At 31.4% G+C, this 24584-nt stretch overlaps 2 protein-coding genes across 3 annotated transcripts; one reads left to right on the top strand and one right to left on the bottom strand.

Moving 5' to 3' along the window:
• Positions 1–955: 955 nt before the first annotated feature.
• LOC144563991 (cytochrome P450 71B35-like) lies at positions 956–2889 on the bottom strand. Its single transcript, XM_078313459.1, has 2 exons — positions 1933–2889; positions 956–1640 (listed from the first exon to the last, which is right to left on the bottom strand). The coding sequence occupies exons 1-2, from the start codon at positions 2311–2313 to the stop codon at positions 1020–1022; spliced, it is 1002 nt and encodes a 333-aa protein (XP_078169585.1). The 5' UTR covers positions 2314–2889; the 3' UTR covers positions 956–1019.
• Positions 2890–6412: 3523 nt separating this feature from the next.
• On the top strand, positions 6413–10062 carry LOC144564200 (nuclear localized protein). 2 transcript variants are annotated; one of them, XM_078313759.1, is made up of 7 exons: positions 6413–6789; positions 6885–6952; positions 7040–7102; positions 7621–7722; positions 7995–8060; positions 8826–8898; positions 9532–10062. In XM_078313759.1, the coding sequence occupies exons 1-7, from the start codon at positions 6450–6452 to the stop codon at positions 9885–9887; spliced, it is 1068 nt and encodes a 355-aa protein (XP_078169885.1). In that variant the 5' UTR covers positions 6413–6449; the 3' UTR covers positions 9888–10062. The 2 variants fall into 2 exon arrangements, with proteins under 2 accessions (XP_078169885.1, XP_078169886.1); XM_078313760.1 differs by lacking the exon at positions 7995–8060.
• Positions 10063–24584: the final 14522 nt, after the last annotated feature.

The raw sequence follows: 24584 nt of genomic DNA, 5'->3' as shown, positions 1-24584 counted from the left end.
GTCCTCTTCAAATAATTAGGCGTGTCACGTGTGTTATTTTCTCTGGTTAGATGTCATTAGAAAACTTTTGGATGCCAACTGCTCTAGGATGTTACTTAATTTAGCAAAACAACTTCTTTGAGTAATAATTATGTATAATTAAGTTATTCAGGTACAGATTTTAACAGAGCAATTTGACTTCATACAGCGCTGCTACGCTGCATAGATTGTATGGACTTAAAACAGCGCTCCATATGGTAGTTGGGTTGCATGAAGCCATAATTGCTTTCTTAAAAAAATTTACCCGTTATTCATGCTGACTGTTGGAAAGAAAGCTATCCATACACCTCCATGTGTTTTTTGCAATCATACCTACTGGCCTGTTACCACATTGCTAAGTGTACAATCACTTCCTACACTCAAGGACTTGTACAATCGTTCAATTTAATTATATATTGAGGTTTATTGCCATTATGGATAAGTTTGTAGCTTAGCAGGAAAGGTGTTGTTTGAACCCATGCATTTTCCGACATTAGTGTGCACTTACATCTGCGTGATGATATTTTAGCTCCTAACTAATCATTTGTATCAAATAGATTAGATACACTCCTGAATGCAGTAAAATAGTACACTTTAGGAACAAAAAGAAAATTTATCTAGAACCTTCCACTAACCATTATTTTGTTCAAAGAAAACACTTCTTTAATGTACTCAGTGCAAGAGAAAATATGTGAACTGCACAAATTGGGTTTTAAGTACATATAAAGATTATGTTGAACACTTTGGATCAACCGTTAGAATTTTGAAAACCAAAAAATTGATCCATAGTATGCAAATTTCTTTAGTACAGTACACTACAAAGTTCATACATTAATTATATCTTACTCCGTGAAACTTAGCAGTTAATCCAAAATGACGAACAAGAAAAGAAAATACAAAAATGCACACACTTTTAGAACAAGAAGTACCCACTTATATACTTAATCTTTTTATTCCAAATGTATTAGACATTATTAATCCACTTAAACTATTTCTCTCTTTTAAGATGTAATCCGCCTAGGTTTCGGAACTAACTCTAGCTCCTCCTTCCTCTTCAGCGACAAACTTGGCATCTCAGTCATGTCGACATCCTCTGACTTCATCCCTTTCGGGAGCTCCCAATCAAACCTCCATAAGAGATTTGCCAGGGCGCCCAACTCCATTGTCAGGAGCGAAAGCTGCATTCCGGGACAAATCCTCCGCCCCCCTCCAAAGGGAACAATTTCACATGTGTTACCGTTGTAGTTAAACGGATTATCGACAAATCTTTCCGGTCGGTACTCCAACGGATTGTCCCATACCTCAGGGTCCCTTCCCATGGCGTAGGTATTGACAAAAACTCTTGATCCCTTCGAGATGTCATAGCCTTCTATGTTGCAGTAGTCCATGGATTCTCTCCGGATTAGAAGCGGAGTCGGTGGGTGTAGCCAGAAGCTTTCTGTCATTGCAGCCTTCAAGTATGTCATCTTGCTGACATCTTCAGAAGTGAGCAGATTGTTTTGCGCTGGAATGCTGCGCACCTCTTCTTGTAGCTTCTTCAATACTCTTGGGTGTCTCAAGAGCTCTATCATGGTCCGCTCCAAACTTAAGTCTAACGGTTCTGAGCCAGCGGCCAATGATTGCTACATACCTAATTGTAAAGTTAATGAAATATTTTTTTTCTTCTAGTGAAGTTAATTATTTAGTGAACATATTTTCATATACAAATTACTAATGAAGAAGCACTTTGCTCCTTACTGTATTTATACAAACATAATAGCACTTTTTCAAGACTTCTGAATGTGAACAAATCTTTAAATACACACACATATACATATATATATGTACATACATTTACATATATGTGTACATACATATACATGTGTACACGCACATATGTATATGTATAAGTATATAATTATATAAAGAACTTACATAACAAAGTGCTTTGACATGCTCATCCTTTATCTCAAATTCTTTCTTTTGTTTCTCATCCTTTTGAAGTTTGAGCAACGTGTCAAGGAAGTCGTCGTCACCCTCGGTCCTCCCTTCAACACGATCGTTGAGCACCTCCGTCATCATCGCATCACCGAGCATAAATGTTTTCATTGCCTCCTCTCTCACCTTCGCACCGAGAATACGACCTACCCATTTGAGAGAAGGGAAGAAGTCCTCCGGATTGAATTTGCCAAGGAGAGGGATGCTATCAACCACTATATGCATCAACTTCTCCTCTCTTCCTTCTTTCCTAAACGACTTCCCCGTCATCATATGGCAAATAATGTCGTTGGTGAACTTGTAAAAGGTATTTCTCATTCACGATTCCCTCAGGCAATGCGGCAGCATCTTTCTCAATTTTGTGAACCATAAATAATACCTCTTCCTCCCTCAAGTGCTTGAATGTGTGCACCACTCTCTTCGAATTCAACACGTGCATGTTGGTTATCTTTCTCAAAGACCTCCATTGCTCACCGTATGGCGCAAACGCAAGATCGTGGTGGTTGTATGCTAATATTGTGGCCACTTTTAAAAGAGGTCGGCTAGCAAAGACTACATCATTGGTCTTTAAAACCTCACGTGCCATGCGAGCATTTGAAACTACAAGAGTCGGTATCTCTCCAAGGTGAATGAGCGTGATAGGACCATATCTCTTTGAGAGCTCTTGGAGAGAGTGATGCGCTAAGGTGCCAAGTTGGTGGAGGTTGCCTAATATAGGGAGCTTTGGAGGGGAAGGAGGGGGGTTGGGGAGGTTCTTAGAGGGCTTTCTGGTGACTAGCAAGATCAAGATGGTGAAGGAGACGAGAGATGAAGAATAGTGTGGAGGAAGGGAAGGCTTGTTCAATGAAAGAAGGAACCATTGTTGCACTAATGTATATGGTGTGTTCACAAACTATGAATACTTTTATAAAGCGTTGTTGTTCAGTGTTCAAAACTTGTCCTCTATTTATAAGAGGAGAGGTGGTAGTTGTGGGATATTTGCGGGCCATTCTAGAATACTTTTTTGTATTGTTTCTAATATAAAATTGTACCAAGTCAGAAAAAATATATGAAGTGCTCCCACAATACTGCGCAGTGTTGAATTGTATTGAGGCTATTGACTAGGCCAAATCAATGTTATATTCCATTATTCTCTCTGTCAAAATGACGGTTGCAATATCTATATCTTGTATTTTTGTATAACAACTAGCCTTGCTAATTATTAGGCCGGCCATATATTCATGAAATTCATGATGGATATGCTCTCTCACTGTGTGTGTGCATATGGGTTAATTTCCTTTGAGAATTAAAGAAGATGTTTTACTTTTCGCTCATATCATAATTTTTAAAGTTCAAATAGTTGATTCGAATCTTTCATCATAAGATCAATCTTCATATTAAAATGTACTTGGAGACCAAATTTTACATTGTTTAGAACTTTTTTTACTATTTTTTCAGAATTTTTGAAAATCACTAATTTTCATTAAATATAAAAAAAAAATATTCAACAAAGCAATGATTTTCAAAAATTCTGAAAAAATAGTAAAAAAATTTAAAATTTGGTCTCCAAGCACATTTTAATATGAAGAACATTTTTAAAAGGTTCGTATCAACTATTTGAACTTTGAAAATGAATATATAAGCAGAAAGTAAAACATCTTCTTTAATTTCCAAAGCAAGTTAGCTCATCTCTCTCTATATATAAATATCACCAGAAGGTTCCAATACCTCATGTTTTTCATACCCATCATGCTTCATATATATTTAATATTTTTGTTTTCAAAGTCTAAACTGTCTATTCGAACTGCTCAATATGATATCCATATTAAAATATACTTGGAGATCAAATTTATATTTTTTGAAAATTATTTACTATTTTTTTAGATAAGTACAAAATCATTGCTTTCAAACAGTCCAGAAAAAGTGATTTTGCATCTATCTTAAAAAAATAGTAAATAAATTTCAAAAATTATAAAATTTCATCTACGAACATATTTTAGTATTAATATCATATAAAAGATTCAGATTGACAGATTAAACTTTAAAAATAAAAATATAAAATATAAAACATACATGATAAAGTATGAAAAACAAGAGGGATAGAAACCCTCTGCTCTATCATAGTACATATAACATGTATAGGTTCCATTCACTTCAAACAAAATTATAAATATTGCTTGAATGACGTCCGCAATTAATTTTTTTTCCAAAGAAAAAGAAGGGGGCCGGAAAAAGTGATGGTAAAAGTTGACTACTGTTTCGCCTTGCATGTAACCGACTAATATTAACATGTGCGTTCCTCGTATCAAGCACATTTGAGTGGACAAATTAATTAAATAATATGGCTAATTGCTATATATAACCATGTCCACATGTGAGGAATTAGTCAGACATGGTACAGTTCTTAATTTGAAAAGTCTTCAATTCAGTACTGTCATGCATGCTTTGTACAAACGATAATAATTAATGTGCCTTCATCTAATAATATATGTGCCTTTCTCGTGTAAATGAAAAAAAATCGTTAAAGGACGATCTACTTAATTAATTGTAAATAAAATTTTAATGTGCCTTCCTCGTGTAAATGAAAAAGACACTAAGTTAGTCTTAATAACAATTAATATTGTGCCTTCCTCGTATAAATAATAAAGGGAAATTTTCATGCTTGTATACCTCTCAAAACTTTCAAAATTACGTATTTCTCCTCTATTATTCATAATATAAAATATCATATTTATCTTTCTAAATTTTAAAAACTCATAAATTTACTCTTTTTTTTTAAGAACTCATTTTAAATTTATAAAGTACCTTTTTTACTCTTTATTAAAAAAAGTTAAAAAAAAATATAGCATTTTTACAAAAAAATTCAATCTTATAATTGATCGGTTTCCAAAGACGAATCAGTCATTTCTCTACTTCTAACGCTTACATAAGTGTTAGAATTTAAGCTAAAGACCCTTGCCGAACAACACTTAGGACAAACTTTTGTGTTTTTTGTGATAACTGCGCGAGAAATATTAATTCTCTCTTTTTCTCTTGTTCCAAAATTATCCCTATACTTTCAACTATCTATTTGTCAACAATATATACACACAATCAGAATTTAACTATATAAAAATTGATCAAACACAAGACCAATATAAATTAAACAAAACATAATTAAACATGCCAAAAGAAAATTATTTACTCAATCACATATATATCTTGAAGTTTCAAAATTACATATTTCTCTTCTAAAATTACAAATATTATATTTATCATTATAACCACAAAATCTGTCATATTTATATCCATAAATTTTTACACTCTAAAATTGTAATTTATCCTTTCAAATTTAATTTTTTTGCCACTTGATTTGATACTAAAATAACTTAAAAATATAAAAAGTTTGCATGTAAACGCATCACTCATAAAGTAAATTGGTTTGAACGGTTTGGATTCACCATTTGAACTCGATTTGATAGGTTTTGGAGTTGGTGTTATATAGACTGAAATGACACTGATATTATATTAGCCATACTCTAATTCAAAACCGTTCAAACCGATCTACTTCATTAGTTGTGTGTTTATATGTAAAATTTATAAGTTTTTGAGTTTATTTGATATCAAGTCAAGTAGTCAAATGTTTGAGTTTTTAAGTTAATTTTCATACATTCATTTTTCAATTTTTTTGCCGCTTGATTTGATACTAAAATAACTTGAAAATATAAAAAGTTTGCATGTAAACGCATCACTCATAAAGTAAATTGGTTTGAACGGTTTGAATTCACCATTTAAACTCAATTTGATAGGTTTTGAAGTTTGTGTTATATAGACTGAAATGACACTGATATTATATTAACCATACTCTTCATAATATCCTCATTCTATATACAAATAACTTAATTATCTCATGCAATGTGGGGTCTCTTTACTCCAAAAAGGAAAACTTTTTACGGTCTACGAGTCGGGTTGACCGCACCTCCTCAGTTCAATCTGCAAGCTTGCAAACATGAACCATGTGCATCCAGGTTTTTCTCTATATCTTCCCGCCTTTTCCCCAATGCAGTCTCACAATAATTGATCTTACACGGCTCATTCTCTATAACTATACATGTAGTGAACGACATATATAGAAACAGAAAGCTTTTTTAAACAACAACATTACATACATTGAATCAAAAAGTATGACACAGTAAACCCAAAAGAGATTTACATTATTCTTTCGAGAACGGAGTAGGTTCGATGGGCATCGGATCTACTTTTATGTCCAATAAGATCTTTGCCGTCTAATTTGTATTAAGATCTGTGCAAACTAAATTGAAAGCAGACACTCATTTTAAAGGGACGCACGAATCTTAATGCCATTTAGACGGTGGTTGAGTCATTTCACCAAAGTATGTCCGATTGGCATCGGACCTACTCTGACATCTTTCCTTTCTCTCCTTTGGGGAAAAAAAACAAAGAGGTTTTGGCTTAGAGAGAACTAGAACTAGACCATGGCTGAGAGCACTAGTTGGGAGGAAAGATTAGACGTAGACGACTCGGACTTGTTCACCATTGTTCCTTCGATCTCTTCTTTCCCCCTTCGACCTTGCTCTTCTCGCTCTACAAACCCCTCTGTTGAAAACCCTAGATCAGTTTCACCACCTCGTCTTATACCAGGTCCTGCTGGGGCTGTACAGGCGGCAATGCATCGTGTCAAGATGAAAGATGTATGTCAGGATGGGTCCCAAAGGGAAGAAATTGGGTGGAGAGTAGGTGGATCTATGGATTTGGGTGAAGAGGTCGATGGTGATTTTCAGCTTGATTCTTGGATCTACGCTATGCGATATCTAGGTTACTTTTTTTTCCATTTGGAATTGACAGGTGATTTTAATATTGGTACAAATTCGTACACTTTTTTACTGTAATTAATAAATTGTTCAGTTCAGGTACAGAAAGCAATTCAGTTACTCCAATTGGTTCTATCAGAACACGCACAATTGGTCGAATACCAATGGTAATTATACTGCTACCATTTGATACATCATTGAGTAACTCTTTTTCATAGTAGAAGTTCATAATGAAATTATATTTGAAATGTTAGGTGGTGGGTCTTGTTAAATCTTGCACGTCAAATGGACTTGGAGATCTGGTACTGACTTTAAAGGTATAAAAAAAAGTTGGCAATTTATAATTAGAGTTGGGCTATTGTGCTTCATGATGTAAAGTGCGTGTTGTACTTCACGCCCATATTTTCAAATCTGAAGTCCAAAATGTCGGATTTGAACCGTTCAACATGATCTCCATATTAAAATGTGCTTGGAGACCAAATTTTACAATTTTTGGGAATTTTTTACTATTTTTTTAGAATTTTCTAAAATCATTGTTTTTCAGAAAATTGTGGACCATAAAAAATAAGTGATTCTCAAAATAAAAATATATATATTAAAAAAATTTCAACAAATGTAAAATTTGGTCTCCAAGCACAGTTTAATACGGCGATGAGATTGAACAGTTTGGATTGGCTGGTTGAACTTTAAAATTGCAAATATGAGCGTGAAGTAAAACACGCCCTTTACTTCATGAATTACAATGGCCCAACTCTTTATAATTATAATATTATATACATATATATTTTGACTATAAATTAATCTTTGATTGTTTTAATTTGTTCCCCCATTCTAGGATCAAACTGGTACAATTTGCGCCTCAATCCATCATAAAGCTCTATTAGAGCGAACTCTTGGGAGTGATGTAGCAGTTGGGTGTGTTCTTATTTTAAAGCAGGTATTAGATTTTTCAACTTGTGTTTTTTTTTTTGTGTAGTTTTGTTTGAAATTGAACCCTACATCAGTCATGTTGGAGATAAAATCAATCTGTAATTTGTTTTTAAGGCTTAATTTGAATATTTTTATTGTGTTAGGTTTGATCAGTCACTGTGTGGTCAACCATGTTTAATTCAAAAACCATGATATGTCCAACTGTTGGTTTATTATGGACTTCAATTTTTTATTGTTTTTGTAGTTATCAATTAAAATTAATCACTTTGGTAATTTCAGGTAGTAGTATTTTCTCCTTCTCGATCAGTTCAGTATATCAATATTACAGAAGATAATGTGCTAAAGGTGGGTATCTCAGTATTTTCTCCTGCTTGATCAGTTCAGTATCTCAATATTAAAGACTGATTTGATCTTTATTCCCCTCTGAAAAATGATAAATACAGCTATTTTTCTTCTGCGTGTCATTGATAATTTACATGAATTTCCTTGTCTAGGTTTGGTTTTCATTGTATAAATTCAAATTTATTAATGAGTGCAATACCTCTATTGCTAGCATTGAGTTAAATGATTACAGTATTTATTAAACAATGCAATGCTACTACTCAGTTGGAACACAATTTGTGAAGCTTTTGTCTTGTTTGTAAAGATCTTTGTCCAAACAACTAATTTGGAATTTTTATACTTTATATTTAAATAAGTCTTTTCTCAAGATATCTTGTTAGAGAAGTAAAAATGTATTTGGAAGAACTGAACATAGTCTCTTTTCACTGTATGTTGCCATTCTTTGACAAATTTTGGTTGACTAGTCTCTGTCAAAATGCATTGCATTACTAAATGAATAAACTTTTTGCATTCTCCAAGGAACTGAACAATTATTATATTGAAAACTATTCAGATTGACCATTTTTAAAGGGGTCAATAGATGAACAACACCTGATATAGATGAGTGTTGCAATGCCTGACAGAGAAAGAAATGGTCAACTTATGACTTGTTGAAGGTGTAAATAATTAAATTAGTAATGTAAGAACAGTAAACAAATCGGTACTTGTTGGAATTGGTCTGAATGGTACATTTAATAATTGCAATTAGTTTTTTTTTTTTTTAAACAGCTTATAGGAAAGAACTGTGGGCCCATTCAAGAGCACTTGACTTCTGCAGTGGAAACCAGGTTTCAAGATAACGGTTAGTTTCTCTCTCCTTTTTGTAGTATAATCCAAGTTGTGCTATAGAGACACTAGACTGGCATCATAACCTGACTGGAATAAGCTTTTTTAAACAAGGCATCCAGTCAATTCCCTTGTATTACATTTACATGTGTTTTTACTGGTAATAGGAACCTTTTTCTTATATAACAGTTTTGCTGGGTTGTACCAGGCTGGGTTTAAGACTGGAGTTATGATCTAGTTTAAGTTTTATATTAATAGAAATTATTATTAAATAATGTAGGGAAATAGAAAGAGTGGCTGGGATATTCTATGGCATAGATGGATCAGAAAAATATTTCGGCTCCAAACTTTGGAGCCGATTCTTTTTCGGATCCAAAGTGTTTGTTTTTTTTTTTTCTTGAAAGAGTTGCTGAGTTTTATTTGAAACAGAATAAAAACACTTTGGAACCAGAAAAAAAAAATCAGCTCCAACCGGATTTTTTTTTTTTCCAGATCCTTATGCAATTGAAAATCCAGCCACTTTCTGTTTCCTATATTTAATAATTTCGATTAATAAAAATCCAGCCACTGTTGACTGGTCTGGTTTTTCAGGTCAGTTCAGATTTGACCTGCATGTCTTTTTTTATATTACTTTCCTCTATTTTCATAGGGAAGAGAAAAGAGGAAAATAGGCTGATGGAACAGTCCCTAATCAACAGTGGATTAGAAAATCATGCACAAATCAGATCATCAGCTATTGAACAAACTAGGAGCGAAAAAGTTGATTTTTGTGGAATAATCTCACGGCTTAACCCTAAAGCAAATAAAGTCTCCACAATTTGCACCGATAAAATGCCGGGAGATGATTTGTTCAGCAAAATTTCTAAAGAAAACACTTCGGTCAAGATTCTGAAAGGCAACATGCAACCAAACCAAGGAAATGATGCAAAAGAAATGCCGGTTTCGAAGGTCTCGATTCCAGAATGGACAGATGAACAATTATCTGAGCTTTTTGCTGACTATTGAATTGTCAATGCTTCTGGTTCTTTGGGTTAAATTTTCTAGTGTTAGTTAGTTGAATTTCACACTGTGTAGTATATATGTTTCAAAGGAAATTTCTTCAGAACAGTTAATTTTTATAGTTTAATTTTTGTATAGCAATTGAATAGATATGGTATGTGCGACATTTGGACTTTGACTTGACAACCAGAGTAGAAGAAAAGGTAAACCCGGCTTTAATGGACCGGTTTTGCATTATCAAAAGTTGTTTATATTGGCATTGACGGGCCAAAACATGGGCTTGTTAGAATTTAAAATTTTTGGTTATCCAAATAAATACATTTTGGTACTATAATGCCGAAATATGGGCTTCTATGAATATTTGCCATATTTTTCAACTGTTGTTTCCAATAGGAAAATGGCAATGCCTTTGTCGCTAGTAAAACAGACTAGTGAGCTCCAGGCAGGCACGGGTAAATATATTGACAGAGCAGCTATTGCTTTATGCAGCAGCGCACAGACAATTGTCTTACCAGCACTGCTTATGATTTGGGATTTTGGGCTCTATATGAAGCAAAAATTGCTCTGTCAATATATTTACCCGGCAACGGTTTTATTTGATTGGGTCATGCTACTGGTGTAATCAACAAGTGATGAAATGATGAAATCTCCAGCGAGTCAAGTCTGAGGCACGTGTGTGGTCCAATCTATCAGAGATGATCAAACCTCGTGCTTTAGAACAGGTCCAATTGTGTCATTTATTATTAAAAATCATAGTAAAAAAATGGAAAAAGTCAAAGAAATGATATTGGTCACCCCATTAGGCATTGACAAGGTACACCCACTATAATTGAAAATCATGCGCACTCATAAATCTCATTTTATAGAACATTTTAGTTATGCACTTGCTTTTCACGTAGGGGTGAAAAATGGTATGAATAATATCTGATTTGTTAATTTATATTTGAAAAATTAGATGTGAATATATGATATTTGAATATCCGTGTGGATATAGATACTGATATGGTTTTACGTTTCCGTTATCTATATCCAAATAATAGATGTATACCATATATTAATATATATTATGAAAAAATTATGTTATTAACCATTTTAATTAGATAAATATTATGAACTTTAATATTTTTTAATTATTTTTATATTATTTTAATAAATATCCCATCTGATTTGTATCTATATTCGGATTCGTCTGATATCCGCTCTATATCCATATTCGGAAAAAAAATATATGAATATAGTTTTAGCACTATCTGCTCCACATCCGCTCCATTTTCTGTATCTATATTCGGATTCGTCTGATATCCGCTCTATATCCATATTCGGAAAAAAAATATATGAATATAGTTTTAGCACTATCTGCTCCACATCCGCTCCATTTTCACCCCTATTTTCATGGCTTTACAATGTTAGGGCCTGTTCTGCTGTTAGGCGAGAACGGGAATGAGTTTGAGTTCGGATTCAATTTAAATGGCCGAAACACTGTGCGCATGGGAAAAAAAAATTCACTCTGAGTGAATTTTTTTTTTCCCACGGAAACAGTTGCGTGCCGAACAGGCCCTTAGCCTTTTTCACTTTCAATTTTATTTGAAATCAATGTAAAACAAGCTGCATGAAAATATCTTATTCTACCTAATTAAATGAACTATTACATCGAAATTAATGCAGTAACCCCTTATTAAATTCTTGTTGCTATGTCTTTTTTACAGCAACCTATTTTTTCTAGTATTGGTAGAAGTTTTTCTTTTTACATTTCACTGATGTTCACTAACAATTGTCATTGCCTCTCTAAAATAATGGATAAATTATTTGTTATCACTTTTGTAATAGGCTTTGTACAGATCCAATATATTCTTATTGTTGTCTACATATTTCTGATTCTAATTTTTTGGTAATATCTGATACATATTCTACAGTTTTTGTTACCTCTCTATATATAGCAGATCAAGTAAATTATTTTGGAAAGCATTGATGGAAAACTACCTGAATATATTGATGATTTCATAAAGATATAGCGAGCTTTTCCTTGCCAAATAGATTTAAGTGTGTTATTTGATAGCGTTGTTTTAAATTTTTACTGTGTCTGTTTGTACAGACAATACAGTTAAAATAAAGAAAAACATATAATTGTGCGTTGCATGAAGATAAAACAGCGCTGTCAATATATTTTTCCTAGTCTAAGATCTTTTTTTACTTAAATAATAGTTAAAAGTTTTTTAATCACGACATATTGATCAAAGTTGTATATATAGTATTACTTATAAAAACAATAAAATTCAAAGGGTACACTGAATTCACTGAAATACAAAAATACAGATAGGGATGCATGTTTAAACGGTTGATTCGGTTGAAACTGAAATAAAAATAGGCTAATCAAAGTTTTAAAATAGGCTAGTCAAACTTTTTTCCGTTTTTAAAAGTCAAACCGAATCAATTAAATTAAAATGGGCAACCTAATAATAACCGAACCATTAATCCGGACTAAATTTTGGTTTGCTTGGTTGAATCGAATAAGAGAAATTAAATTTTTAAAAAAGTCAAAAATATATCATCAAGATACTATCACACACATTGTTCATTTCATACAAAATATGTAGAAAATCTAAAATATCCAAACCAAAATTAAAGAAAAAAGGCAATGATTGAACCAAACAAAATATAAATTATACTTGAACCATTAAAATTTAATCGGTTCGGTTAGTCGGTTTTGAAAAATATAAACCAAACCGATCCATTTATACCTAAAAATAATTTGCCTCGGTTGAAAATCAAACAAACCGAATCGTTTGAATACCCTTAAATACATATCAAAATATTTCACTTAAAAATGTGGAATAACTTCTACAAGGAATTTAATAGTTTCTCTTACGGTAAAGATAATTAATACTGTTGGTAGCTTCTGATTTTACTGTTTGGTTAAGCCACTGTTGGATCAGTGATTTTCAAAGTGGCTTAATAAATAGTAAACAAATTCTAAAAAATGTAAAATTTGGTCTCCAAGCACATTTTAATATGGAGAACAAATCTAACGGTTCGGATCGATCATTTGGACTTTAAAAATCGAAAAATGACTTGGTTGCACAGGAGGCGTAGTGCAAATGTTTTGATATTAGCCCCCCTCTCTCTCTCTCTGTATATATATATATATATATATATATATATATATATATATATATATATATATATATATATATATATAGAGGAGGGTTCAAATGCACCCAAATTTTTGTGCACCCAAATGCACCCTATCCTTTTTCTCTATTTTCAAAGTCCGAATAGTCAATCCGAACCGTTAGATGCGATCTACATATTAAGATGTGCTTGGAGACCAAATTTTACATTTTTGGTAATTCTTTTACTATTTATTAAGCCATTTTGAAAATCGCTGATCCAATGGTCCAGAAAATGTAAAATCAACGATTTTTAAAGTGGCTTAATAAATAGTAAAAAAATTCCAAAAATTATAAAATTTGGTCTCCAAGCACATCTTAATATGTAGATCGCATCTAACGGTTCGGATTGACTATTCGGACTTTGAAAACAGAGAAAAAGAATTTGAAAGATATGGTGCATTTGGGTGCACAAAAATTTGGGTGCATTTGAACCCTCCTCATATATATATTATAATAAATAACAAACTTAATTTGCTGATTAATTTATCTAATTAAAAAATATGCTCCTCGTGCATCCCACTATGAGGTCACATAACAAGTTGCTGCTTAACTAAACATTTATTTAATTTGACCAACGCTTAATGATGTCTATCGGTCTATATCTAGGAGACAGTGCCAAGACGAAATACAATAATTTGTTGAAATACCACCAATGAAATAAATCGCCAACAAGAATTATTGACATAAAAATGTTGCACCCAAGAAAGATTCCTGCAATAATTTGTCAGATGATGTAATGCAGTTTTATTAAAAATTGATTTGCTTTGTAGTAGTTATGTAGTGGGTTTATTTATCTTGGCACGTACAAAATATGGTGGCGATTTATTAATTGCACAAGTGCTCTCTTTATTAATTTGCAATTTGCACAATAAACTTTTGTTCAATTATTTGTTTATTTTTGAAGAATAATTGTCAGTGGAGATTATGATCTAAAGTGAGACTTGCATTAATTAAAAGTTCTATAATTGTGCGTAATATGATGTAAATGCATTCAAGTGTATATGTTTGTCAAAAAAAAAAAAAAAAGGTGTATCAATTCCACTTAGCATAAATAATTGATTATGCAAGTATTTGACAATAATTGAAGTATAATTGTTTGTTGTAGTTCTCACAAAAGTATTGTGTGTCATTTGGGATTAGTATTCATATACTTTTCAATGCAAATTTGATAATGATTGGAGAATCATATCATTTTTGTTGATTTTACAATTAGAAATATGACTCAAATTGAGAGAAAAAAAAAACGAGATATATACGCATGCAAGAAAGTACAAGTTTATGTTAAAAGAATATCTTATTTAAAATTATAATACATAAATTAAAGATTTGTCAAGTTTAATTAATCTTTGAACAGATGCACATTCAACATAATTTATAAAATAGGTAAGTTGCAAATAGGCTACTTTTGCAACTAAGATATTACTTGTATGCTTAAACTTCTCACCTAATTAAAGCCCAAGACATAACATGATCTTATAAGTATTTAACTTGATCAAATTGTATCATTTTAATACATTACGGCTAAAACAAATCTATCTCATTCGTGTGGATGTTGCAAGTTTGAAATTGAAGTATATATATTTTGTTTGTAGATATTTAAAATTGAGAGGCTAAAAGTAGATGTTTTAGAAAAAAATTTCTTAATTGTTTGATTGATCAACGCTTGGCTAGCACTTATCATCAGCTCATATGTATTCTAACTTAAATTGTTGTTTCATTGATGTTGAGATCCTTTTTTATTTACTTAATTAGTATTGCTTGGAAGTTGGAACAATAGAAAAGATTTGGAATTAGGTACTATATATACTTGGACAAGATACTGTGAAACAAAAGTGAAACAAATAAGAACCAATATAAATATTTCATGGGCTCAAACGGACAGATGTCCCTATCTAGGTCTGTATTCAAAAATTAGATACAGATATTTGATATTCAAATATATATATATATATATATATGGTTTTAAATTTTAATTATATGTATCTAAACAATAGATGTATATCACATAATTTAATATATATTTAAAAAACTATATTATTCACTATTATAATTAAATAAATATTGTGAACTTTAATATTTATATTTTTATGATAAATAATAGTATTGGAAAAGGGATATCCAATATGTATCCGTCTAATATCTTATTCGTATTTATATCCGGAAAATAAAAGCGGATACGGATATGATTTTACCACTATCCGATCCGCATCTAATTTCTGATCCGTTTGCACCCCAAATTTATTTTAAGATGTAAAAGAACTGGAGCTTCTTATCATATCCCTGGAGTAAAAAGGCAAGAATAAGTGGAAGTGTGGAACTACTGAGCAAGATTCTCTCCACCCAATCTGTGTTTTGTTCGAGAGCTCTCTAGCTTACTGCATGCTTCATATTCTAAAAATGTGATTGTAAAGTGACACACACGTAACAAATATGTCATAATTCAGTTATGTAAGGTAACTTGATAAATTTTCTTAAATTCGAGTAAATTTTTGTCGAAATTTCAGACTAATGTTATAATTGTTTTGATTTTAAACTCCTAGTTCGTCAACAAAAAATTTGATTATGTTTTAAACATTTTAATTTTTTTTTTGTTATTATTAAAAATTTCTTAACGTAATATTTCTCCCACATACAATGAGATGGATAGGTCATCTTGGACGTGCAAGTCGGAGTGATCAATACAATGAGATGGATCTCGCACATACCAGCTTAAGTGTGACACGTGAAATACCTAATTGAAACTATTTTTTTCTGAAATTTTTGTTATATTTTTTGGAATTGTTATAATAACAATAAAAAACTTTTAGATCATTAATTACAAACAATAATTTTCAAACAATCTTAATAAATAGTAAAACAACTCCAGAAAATATAAAATTTAATCTCCAAGCACATTTTAATATGGAGATCACATCTAACAGTTCGGATCGGTCGTTTGGACTTTCAAAATAAAAATACGGCGTGGAGTACAAACGCATTTTACTCCATGGCTCACCGTAGCTCATATATATATATGAGATGAGCTACGCTACTCCATGGAGTAAAACGCGTTGGTGCTCTATGGCACTATATTTTTATTTTGAAAATTCAAACAACCGATCCAAACCGCTCAACATGATCTCCATATTGAAATGTGTTTGGAGACCAAATTTTACATTTTTTTTGAATTTTTTTACTATTTATTAAGCAATTTTGAAAATCGCTAATCCGACGGTCCATAAATTTTTACTGTTTTTACTGTTCACAGCAAAACAACAATTTTTAAAATTGCTTAATAAATAGTAAAAAAATTCCAAAAAATGTAAAATTTGGTCTCCAAGCACATTTCAATATGGAGATTACATCTAACGTTCGGATCGGTCGTTTGGACTTTCAAAATGAAAATACGGCATAGAGTACAAACGCGTTTTATTCCATGGAGTAGTGTAGCTCATCTCATATATATATATATATATATATCATGTTGAATGGTTTGGATCGACTATTTGACTTTGAAAATCGCAAAACCGAATTGTTATTACCACAACTCAAAAACAACCATTTTGATCTAGTCACTCAATATATATTAATAGCTTCAATATTTAAATGCTAATTATTGCTCTATGATATATTATCTTCTCTACTATGCATGTTGTGTGGATACAATTGAGAAGTAGTTAATTATTTATTTATTTTTTTGAAAAAGTGAAATTCCACATGTTTCATTACAAAATAATATAGGTCCTACAAAAATTCAATTATTCTAAACTAGTGGAACATCAACCAACTAGTATCAGTAACCACAAAACAATGAAGTATACCAAATATAATCAAACTAACATCACTAAAAACAACAAAATCTCTATCAATCACTAAGAGTAATCACATCAGAAGAAGAGCTAGAATCAACTAAAGACCAATCAGGAGATAATAAACTAGCTGCCTCATCAATGGCATCAAAGATGTCCCCATCATCTAACTCTCCTAAACCAAGAGAAGGGACCCCCGTCTAAAACCAAATGGGAGCTGGCTTTGTCTTGAGAGTCTGTGTCCGATATCAATATCAAGGGGCCTATCTGAGACAGAGGAGAAATATCAAAAGACATAATTAATGACAATTTAAAATATGAATTATCTAAACGAGACTTACACCAATATGAAGTCAAAGCAATAATATATAGAAGATGAAACATAACTAATAGCTAGTACTAGTGTATTTTGAAAACAAATTTTATTTCTGGTCAACCAAACAATCCATAAAATAGCTGTCCTAATTAGCTCAACCAACAATGAATCTTTTAAAGGTATTCAATAATCTAAATTCCAAAGGTCAGACACTTGTGTGCAATTAAAAACAAAATTGTTATGGTTACCAATTAAATACCACAAAGTAAAAATAAATGGACAAGTAACAAATAGGTGATGTACAATCTCAGGAGCACCACAAAATAGACAACCAACATTACCTTGCCAACCTCTAGTACGTAAATTGCATTTAATTATGATTTTATCCTGTCTAAGTATTTCACTAGTTCGATCTCAATAATAAATTAAAATAAACAAGTGGTTCATCCTATTTAGGTTATATCATGGGATTAAGAAGCTATCATCAAATAATTAAAACTATTTTATGCAGTAGCTATGTACAGTGTTGTGGCACATTAAGAAATCGCACTAAATATGCAAATTCCTGGAAACAGTACGCTATGCGATTCTATCTATGAAATCAATTTTTTTTACCATCTTTATGATTAAAAAAAATATTTATTACTTTTCTAGAAATGAAAAATTATGAATAAGACGAAATGAATTGAAGCAGTCACCTGGATCTGACATATAGATATAGTTACCTATGATAAGATTTTGATGTGATATATCTCTGACATCAAGGAGCACCGCTGGAATTCAATGCAGATTGTGTTACCTATGATAAGATTTCAATGCTGATCCTGAATGAATATTACAGCTATCACATAAGAAATTAAAATTTGTTGGGTCAATATAAAATCATCTCCATTTTAACTTGGAAAGCAACACTAATTATTCTAATGCAACTACAGATACCAACATGATAATTACAATTTTAATTGTGAACATGTAGATTGTAGAGTAACTTCTAGTTTATTGAATTATAAATTAAATACAACTAAACGATAAAAACATAAATATTATTGAATTTACTAAACTTGCATGGATATAAAAAAATATTTTGAAAACCAACTTTTGATTTAGTGACAAAAGATAATTAATACTCTTCATGTGTGAAATTGAAGGTTCAATTTAGATGAAGAATTATGTTTGGATATTAAAAAGTTCATAGCTTGATCCAATTAATTTTTTTATTTATGTCATCTTAAAAAAATAATAAAACAAATAACTATAATTTATGAGTAATTTTACTTTCACCACGTCTTTAGTTTGAAACTGCAGACATAAATTGTGTCCGCATTTTCAAACTGAGAACATAAAATTGTTAAGTTGTCCTCAGTTTGAAACTGCGGACATTTAATTTATGTCTGCAGTTTAAAAATTGTGGTTATTAGTTTTTTTTTTAAATGGTATAAATCCACACACTTGATTACAATGTGTTTCATCATCATGTGATGAGAGTTGGAGCAATCCAACTATTCATGTCATATAATCACATGTCTTATATTTGCAATGCACCATGACAAATTATGAAGGTGTACTTTTAAATGATTCTCTTACCCTTTTTCTCATTATTTTCAGCACATGTACCACTTTTCCAGATCTGCTGCTGTGGTCTGGTCCCTGCAATGAAGAAATTAAACAGACTACTACTTTTAAAGTGTCTCTATCCTTTTCTCTTTTTAGTCTAGCTTGAAAACTTCATGTAAAATTGTTTTTGAGTGAAGCCATGGTACTATGCATAGTGAATATTGGTCCGCATTATAAATTTAATTTTTTGATTTAAAAGTTATAACGGTTGATCCAAACCGTTCAGCATGATCTTCATATGAATATGTACTTGTAAACTAAATTTTTGAATTTTTTTTATTATTGTTTTAGATTGGTAGAAAATGACTAGATCTGAAATTCTAAATTATCCAAAAACAATAATTTTCTACACAGCTAAGAGAATAATAAAAAATTCTAAAAAATATAGAATTTAGTTTACAAATATATATTCATATAGAGCCCATGTTAAAACAAAAATATTGATCCGTAGCGCAAACCAATCCGCACTATGCATAGTACCATAGCCTCACTCAAATTATTTTACTATTTTTTTATCATTTTTTTGTTTTTGTTTCTGTTGCAGAGTCGTTGTATTCATTATTTCTAACATAATTGGTCACCTATGTTAGGTCAGAAGAGATGTGAATTTATTTCTTATATTTATGACTATGAATTAATGCAAGTTTATTGGGGAGTTTTTACTTGCTAAACTCGTATATAATCATTAAAATAAAGTAAATACACAAAAAATTCGATATTGGGAAAGAAAATTAATTTGTATCCTGTTCAGTTTTAGATTTCAAACTGTTGTTTAATGAAAAATGGGGATGAACGGGGATAAGATACAGTAAAAGTTTACTTTCTCTTCATTCCGATTTGAAGATGATAAAAATGTTGATTTTTTTGAAAGAGAGAGATGGACATTTTTGTTGTTCAAATTTTATCATTGTTATTAAAAAAAAAAATTATATTTGGATTTCGAACACGCATCTCATGTCCAGAGAGCGTTTTTATCACTAGATCAAATACTGATTCTTAAAAATCGTTGATTTTATATAGCAAATTTCCCTTCTTTCTCTCAAAATTCAAGAGCAACTCTCCTCAATCAGCTTTGATTACCCTCTCACTTTTTTCCCGTTGCTCCATTTTCTTTAATAAAGACGTTTTGAAACACACTTTTAGGCCCTCTTCGGCGTTCTTATTGGGAATAGGAATAAGAACAGGAACTGAAAAATACTATTCACGTGGGGAAAAAAAATTCAGTCGGAATGATTTTTTTTTTTTTTCAAGTGAACAATAACGCACCAAACAGGGCCTTAGTGTGAGAAAGTTTCAACACAATGCACAATTTAATTATATTTTCATCAAAGTTTATATGAAAAGTTTATTGTTCACCCAGATTCATGCATCAAATATTTTCCTTATAAATTTATAGGTATTGAACACACTGGAACTCATCTAACACAATCAAAATAATCAAAGATGCAAACCTAATAAATGACAAGTCCCATCTAAAAATATTTTCTTTGATTTAAAGTTTGATAGAGACAGAGCTAATTCCATGTACGCTTTTAATATTTTGGGGCCGTAATGAATTTAATGCATTATTGCTATGATTTTGACACTATTAATTTTTAATTAGGTCCATCAGATTAAAATCAGACGGTTTAAATTCAAATTGAGCCGAAGTCTCTGTAATAATAAAATTGAAAGGTTGGATCAAATAGAAATATAATGAATAATCAATTGGTGCAACCATACTCTGAAAATAAATGCAGAAGATACGGACTATTTTATTTATTTTATTTTATTTTGTTGTGGGACAATTCTGACTGCTAACTATGAACAGAAATGCAACAGGGACCAGAATGAAAATTCTTTATATAAATAATTAAATATATATATATATATATAAACTTAGCTCCAAATATCAAGAGATGGAGTAAGTTTGACATTTTTGTTTGAAAACAAATTTTCAGAATTAACATTTCCAAACTAAAATTTATAAAATGTTGAAATAAATAAATACTTTCCAAATCCAGCTTTCATTTTCCAGCCGGAGCTTTGAAATCTATCATAATTTTTTCAACTCTATACCGCTTGGATTTGAAATTCTCATTTATAATTTGACATTGTTCAGTCAAACAATTTTATCCATAGCGGACTTTTAAAATTAACATAAAGTTTTATTTGGGGAATTTCATGTATATTCCTAAATTTTTTGGAAATTATGTATTCCACCTCTAATATTCATAATATCATATTTACTCTTCTAAACTTTAAGAACTCACAAATTTATTCATTTAATATCTTTTCTATTAAAACTCATTTAAATTTTTTGAAGTACCCATTTTACTCTTCATTAAAAAGAATGTAGTATGTTTTAGAAAAAAAAATAGTTTTCTAATTGGACAGTTTTTAAAGACAAATGAGCTATTTTTTTTACTTCTGACGCTTACATGATAACATTTAAGTATATGCTTGTGTAAGTGTCAGAAGTAAAAAGTGACTCATTCGCCCTCGGAAATCAACCAATTAGAAAAGACATTTTTTTTTAATAATGTTAATAGTGATATTTTTTTTAATGAAGAGTAAAATAGGCAATTCATAAATTTAAAAAGAGTTATAATAGAAAACAATAAAATGAGATTTTAAACATGAAATTCTCTTATTTTTGTCAATTTTAAATTTCAATTGCTTACTGAACATTTTTTTTTTCTAATTTTGTTTTTTAAATGTTGGGCGTCAAAACACCAAGTCTAAACTCAAAAGGAAAAAAGAAAACAAAATATTCAAATTTACATGCATATGACATTATGAAATTAGGAAGAGAAATACCTAATTTGGATATTCCCGAATATAATATATTTTTAAAAATTTTGTCAATTTTAAATTTCAATTTCTTATTCTGAACAATTCTTTTCCCAACAAATTTATTTTTAACCTTTTGTGGTATAAAAGATCACGTGCAAAAGAAAAAAAAAACAAGGAAAAAGGTACTGGGCTACAGTAGTCAACGGGTCAATACTGTCAGAGTCAGACACCTCATAAGCATCTTTTCAATAAATATATTATTTTCTTCATTAATAATAATTTGTTAGATGGCTTAGATTCATTTATGTGGGGTCACTGGGGTTAGGTGATTGCTAGTGCTCAAGACTTTTACAAGATGCCTGGAAATAAATCTCCTGTTATTGCAAAATAATAACAGGCACATGTTATTCAGATCTCAACCGTTGATCTTCGTTGAGATCGCATGGAACACAATTTGAACGGTTGGGATTGGAATAACAGCAGATTTATTTCGTAGATGCCTACGGTCTTAGATTAAAAAAAGAAAAATGTAACTTTTTGCAACCCAAAGTGACGAACTAGCACGCCGTATTTAATGTTGTAGTGCTGTATTTAATGCTGTAATGGATGTCTCCAGTTTGAAAGAGTAGAAGAGAAGCTGGGAAATTTAGAAGGGTCCCGTAGGCATAGTAACAAATGAATTATTCGGATTCGATTCGGCGGAATTAAATTTTCGTAATTCAAAAATAATTCAAGAAGTTTGATCCCACAAGAAAGGAAAAAAAAAAACCAAAAAGAAACTCAAATTTGTTTCTCTGTTTTATTTGTGAATAGTTCGTAAAATTTATTTTATTTGTGTTTATTTGCGAATAATTCATTAAAAATTGGAATCAAACTTAATTTAGCTAAAACCGAAATGTATTTTATAGGAGATGAACCTGACATTAGTTTAGTCACCACTTTTAGATGCACAATTGGACATTTCGGTTTTAATGGGCCATGCAAGCGTTTGAAGCAACCTCAGGAATCAAACTTAATTTAGCTAAAACCGAAATGTATTTTATAGGAGATGAACCTGACATTAGTTTAGTCACCACTTTTAGATGCACAATTGGACATTTTCCCATGAAATATCTAGGTTTACCTTTGCACGATAAAAAACTTTCCATAGCTGATTGAAGATTCTTGATAACCAAAATTGAAAAGAAATTGAACAATTGGAAATGCCAACTTCTTTCTTTAGGAGGTAGACATACGCTCATTAATTCTGTTTTATTAGCCATCCCATTATATGCCTTCTCCCTTTATAAAGTTCCCGAAACTGTGATTTCAGATATTGATAAAATTAGACGCCGTTTTTTATGGCAAGGTACTGATAAAAAAAGGAAATACTCATTATTGAATTGGCCGGCAGTATGTAGAGCAAAAGAATTTGGTGGTTTAGGCATCTTAGACTTAAGAGATATGAACATATCATTGTTAGTCAAATGGTGGATTAAGTATAAGGACCCCAACTATCATTCCAGTTGGAAAACTTTGATCACCTACCTTTACTCTAGTTATAACTCTTCTACTCCTATATCTTCATTTTGGTCTGACATTCTTGCCTTAGATACCCTTGGTCAATGTAGTGTACAATATGTCCCTGGATATAACTCTCAAGTGAGATTTTGGGAGGACATTTGGATAAACTCCTACCCATTAGCATCTAGCTATCCTCAACTTTATGAAATTTGTTTATTTAAAGATATCACTATTGCTGATGTAGTCAATTCACAGGGGCAAAATGTATTTTTTAGTAGAATCCTTACATGAATACTCCTCCAGGAATGGAATCACATCCTCAGCATACTCGGTCAGATTTCTTTTACTCACTTTACTGACAAACTTTCTTGGAGATGGGAGTCAACAGGAACCTTTTCTGTGAAATATTTATACAATTTTCTTAATTTTGGAGGGATTGTTGTAGATAACCCTTTGCTTATTTGGTCCCTTCCTATTCCCCCAAAAATCAGAATTTTCATTTGGCTTGCTTTGAAAAATAAAATACTATCCAAGACAAACTTGAGTGAGAAAGGGTGGACAGGTTCGCTCACATGTGTGTTCTGTGACAGAGAGGAATCAGTCAACCATTTGTTCATACATTGTACAATGGCAAAACAAATATGGTTTTGGATGGGTAAAAATCAACAAGTTTTCCAATCTTGGAGAACTATGCGAGATATACTCATTTTTGCTAAAACACTACCCCTTGTAGAAATAACAACCTTTTTGATAGTTTTTTGTGCTACGTGTTGGACTATATGGAAACACTGCAATGAGATTTGTTTTCAAAATACACAACCTAAAACAGCTCGAACTCTTATTTTACTTACTATGTCATTGGTTGTTTATTGGACAGGTCATTCTAAGAAGGATAAGAAGAAAAAGGTCCAAGACGCAACTGAGCAATGGATGCCTGATGCAGGCGATATTGACGCAATTCCACTTCGGATCTGGTATCCTGACGATGATCAGCTTGTTCCTTATCAGCTGCCAGCCGAGGGGAGTGAGCAGTGAAGATACATGCCTCACTAGAGGGCTAATGTTAGTGGTAGACAAAGAGTAATAGATAAACTTTCCAACACACTCACAATAGCAAGGACTGCTTTTGTTGGATGTTAGCTTGAGTTTTTTAGATGTCTTAGATGGTATGGCAGAGTTGAGTCTCTAGTTTTTGACGAGGAGTTATATTTGCTTCTAAACTGGAATGTATTATTTAACTGTTTCAGTGAAATGGAACCGGGCTTAGGCCTTTTTAAAAATAAAAAATAAAATAATAATTCATTAAAAATTCGGTCAACCAAGTAATTCTCCATTCGGTTCAGCAATCCCAACAAAGCGTTTTATTCACGAATTATTTGCTAATAAAATGCGATTATTATTACTATGGTCTTGGGTTGCAAACAAATCATATACTGATCGGATAATAGTAAAATCATATATGTATCCGCTTTTATTTTTGGATAAATATACAAATTAATATTCGACGGATACAAATAGATATGCATATTGGATTTTA

This window comes from Carex rostrata, chromosome 13 (assembly GCF_964058835.1).
Source record: "Carex rostrata chromosome 13, lpCarRost1.2, whole genome shotgun sequence".
NCBI classification, from domain to species: Eukaryota; Viridiplantae; Streptophyta; class Magnoliopsida; order Poales; family Cyperaceae; genus Carex; species Carex rostrata.
This window is presented reverse-complemented; position numbering and strand designations above follow the sequence as displayed.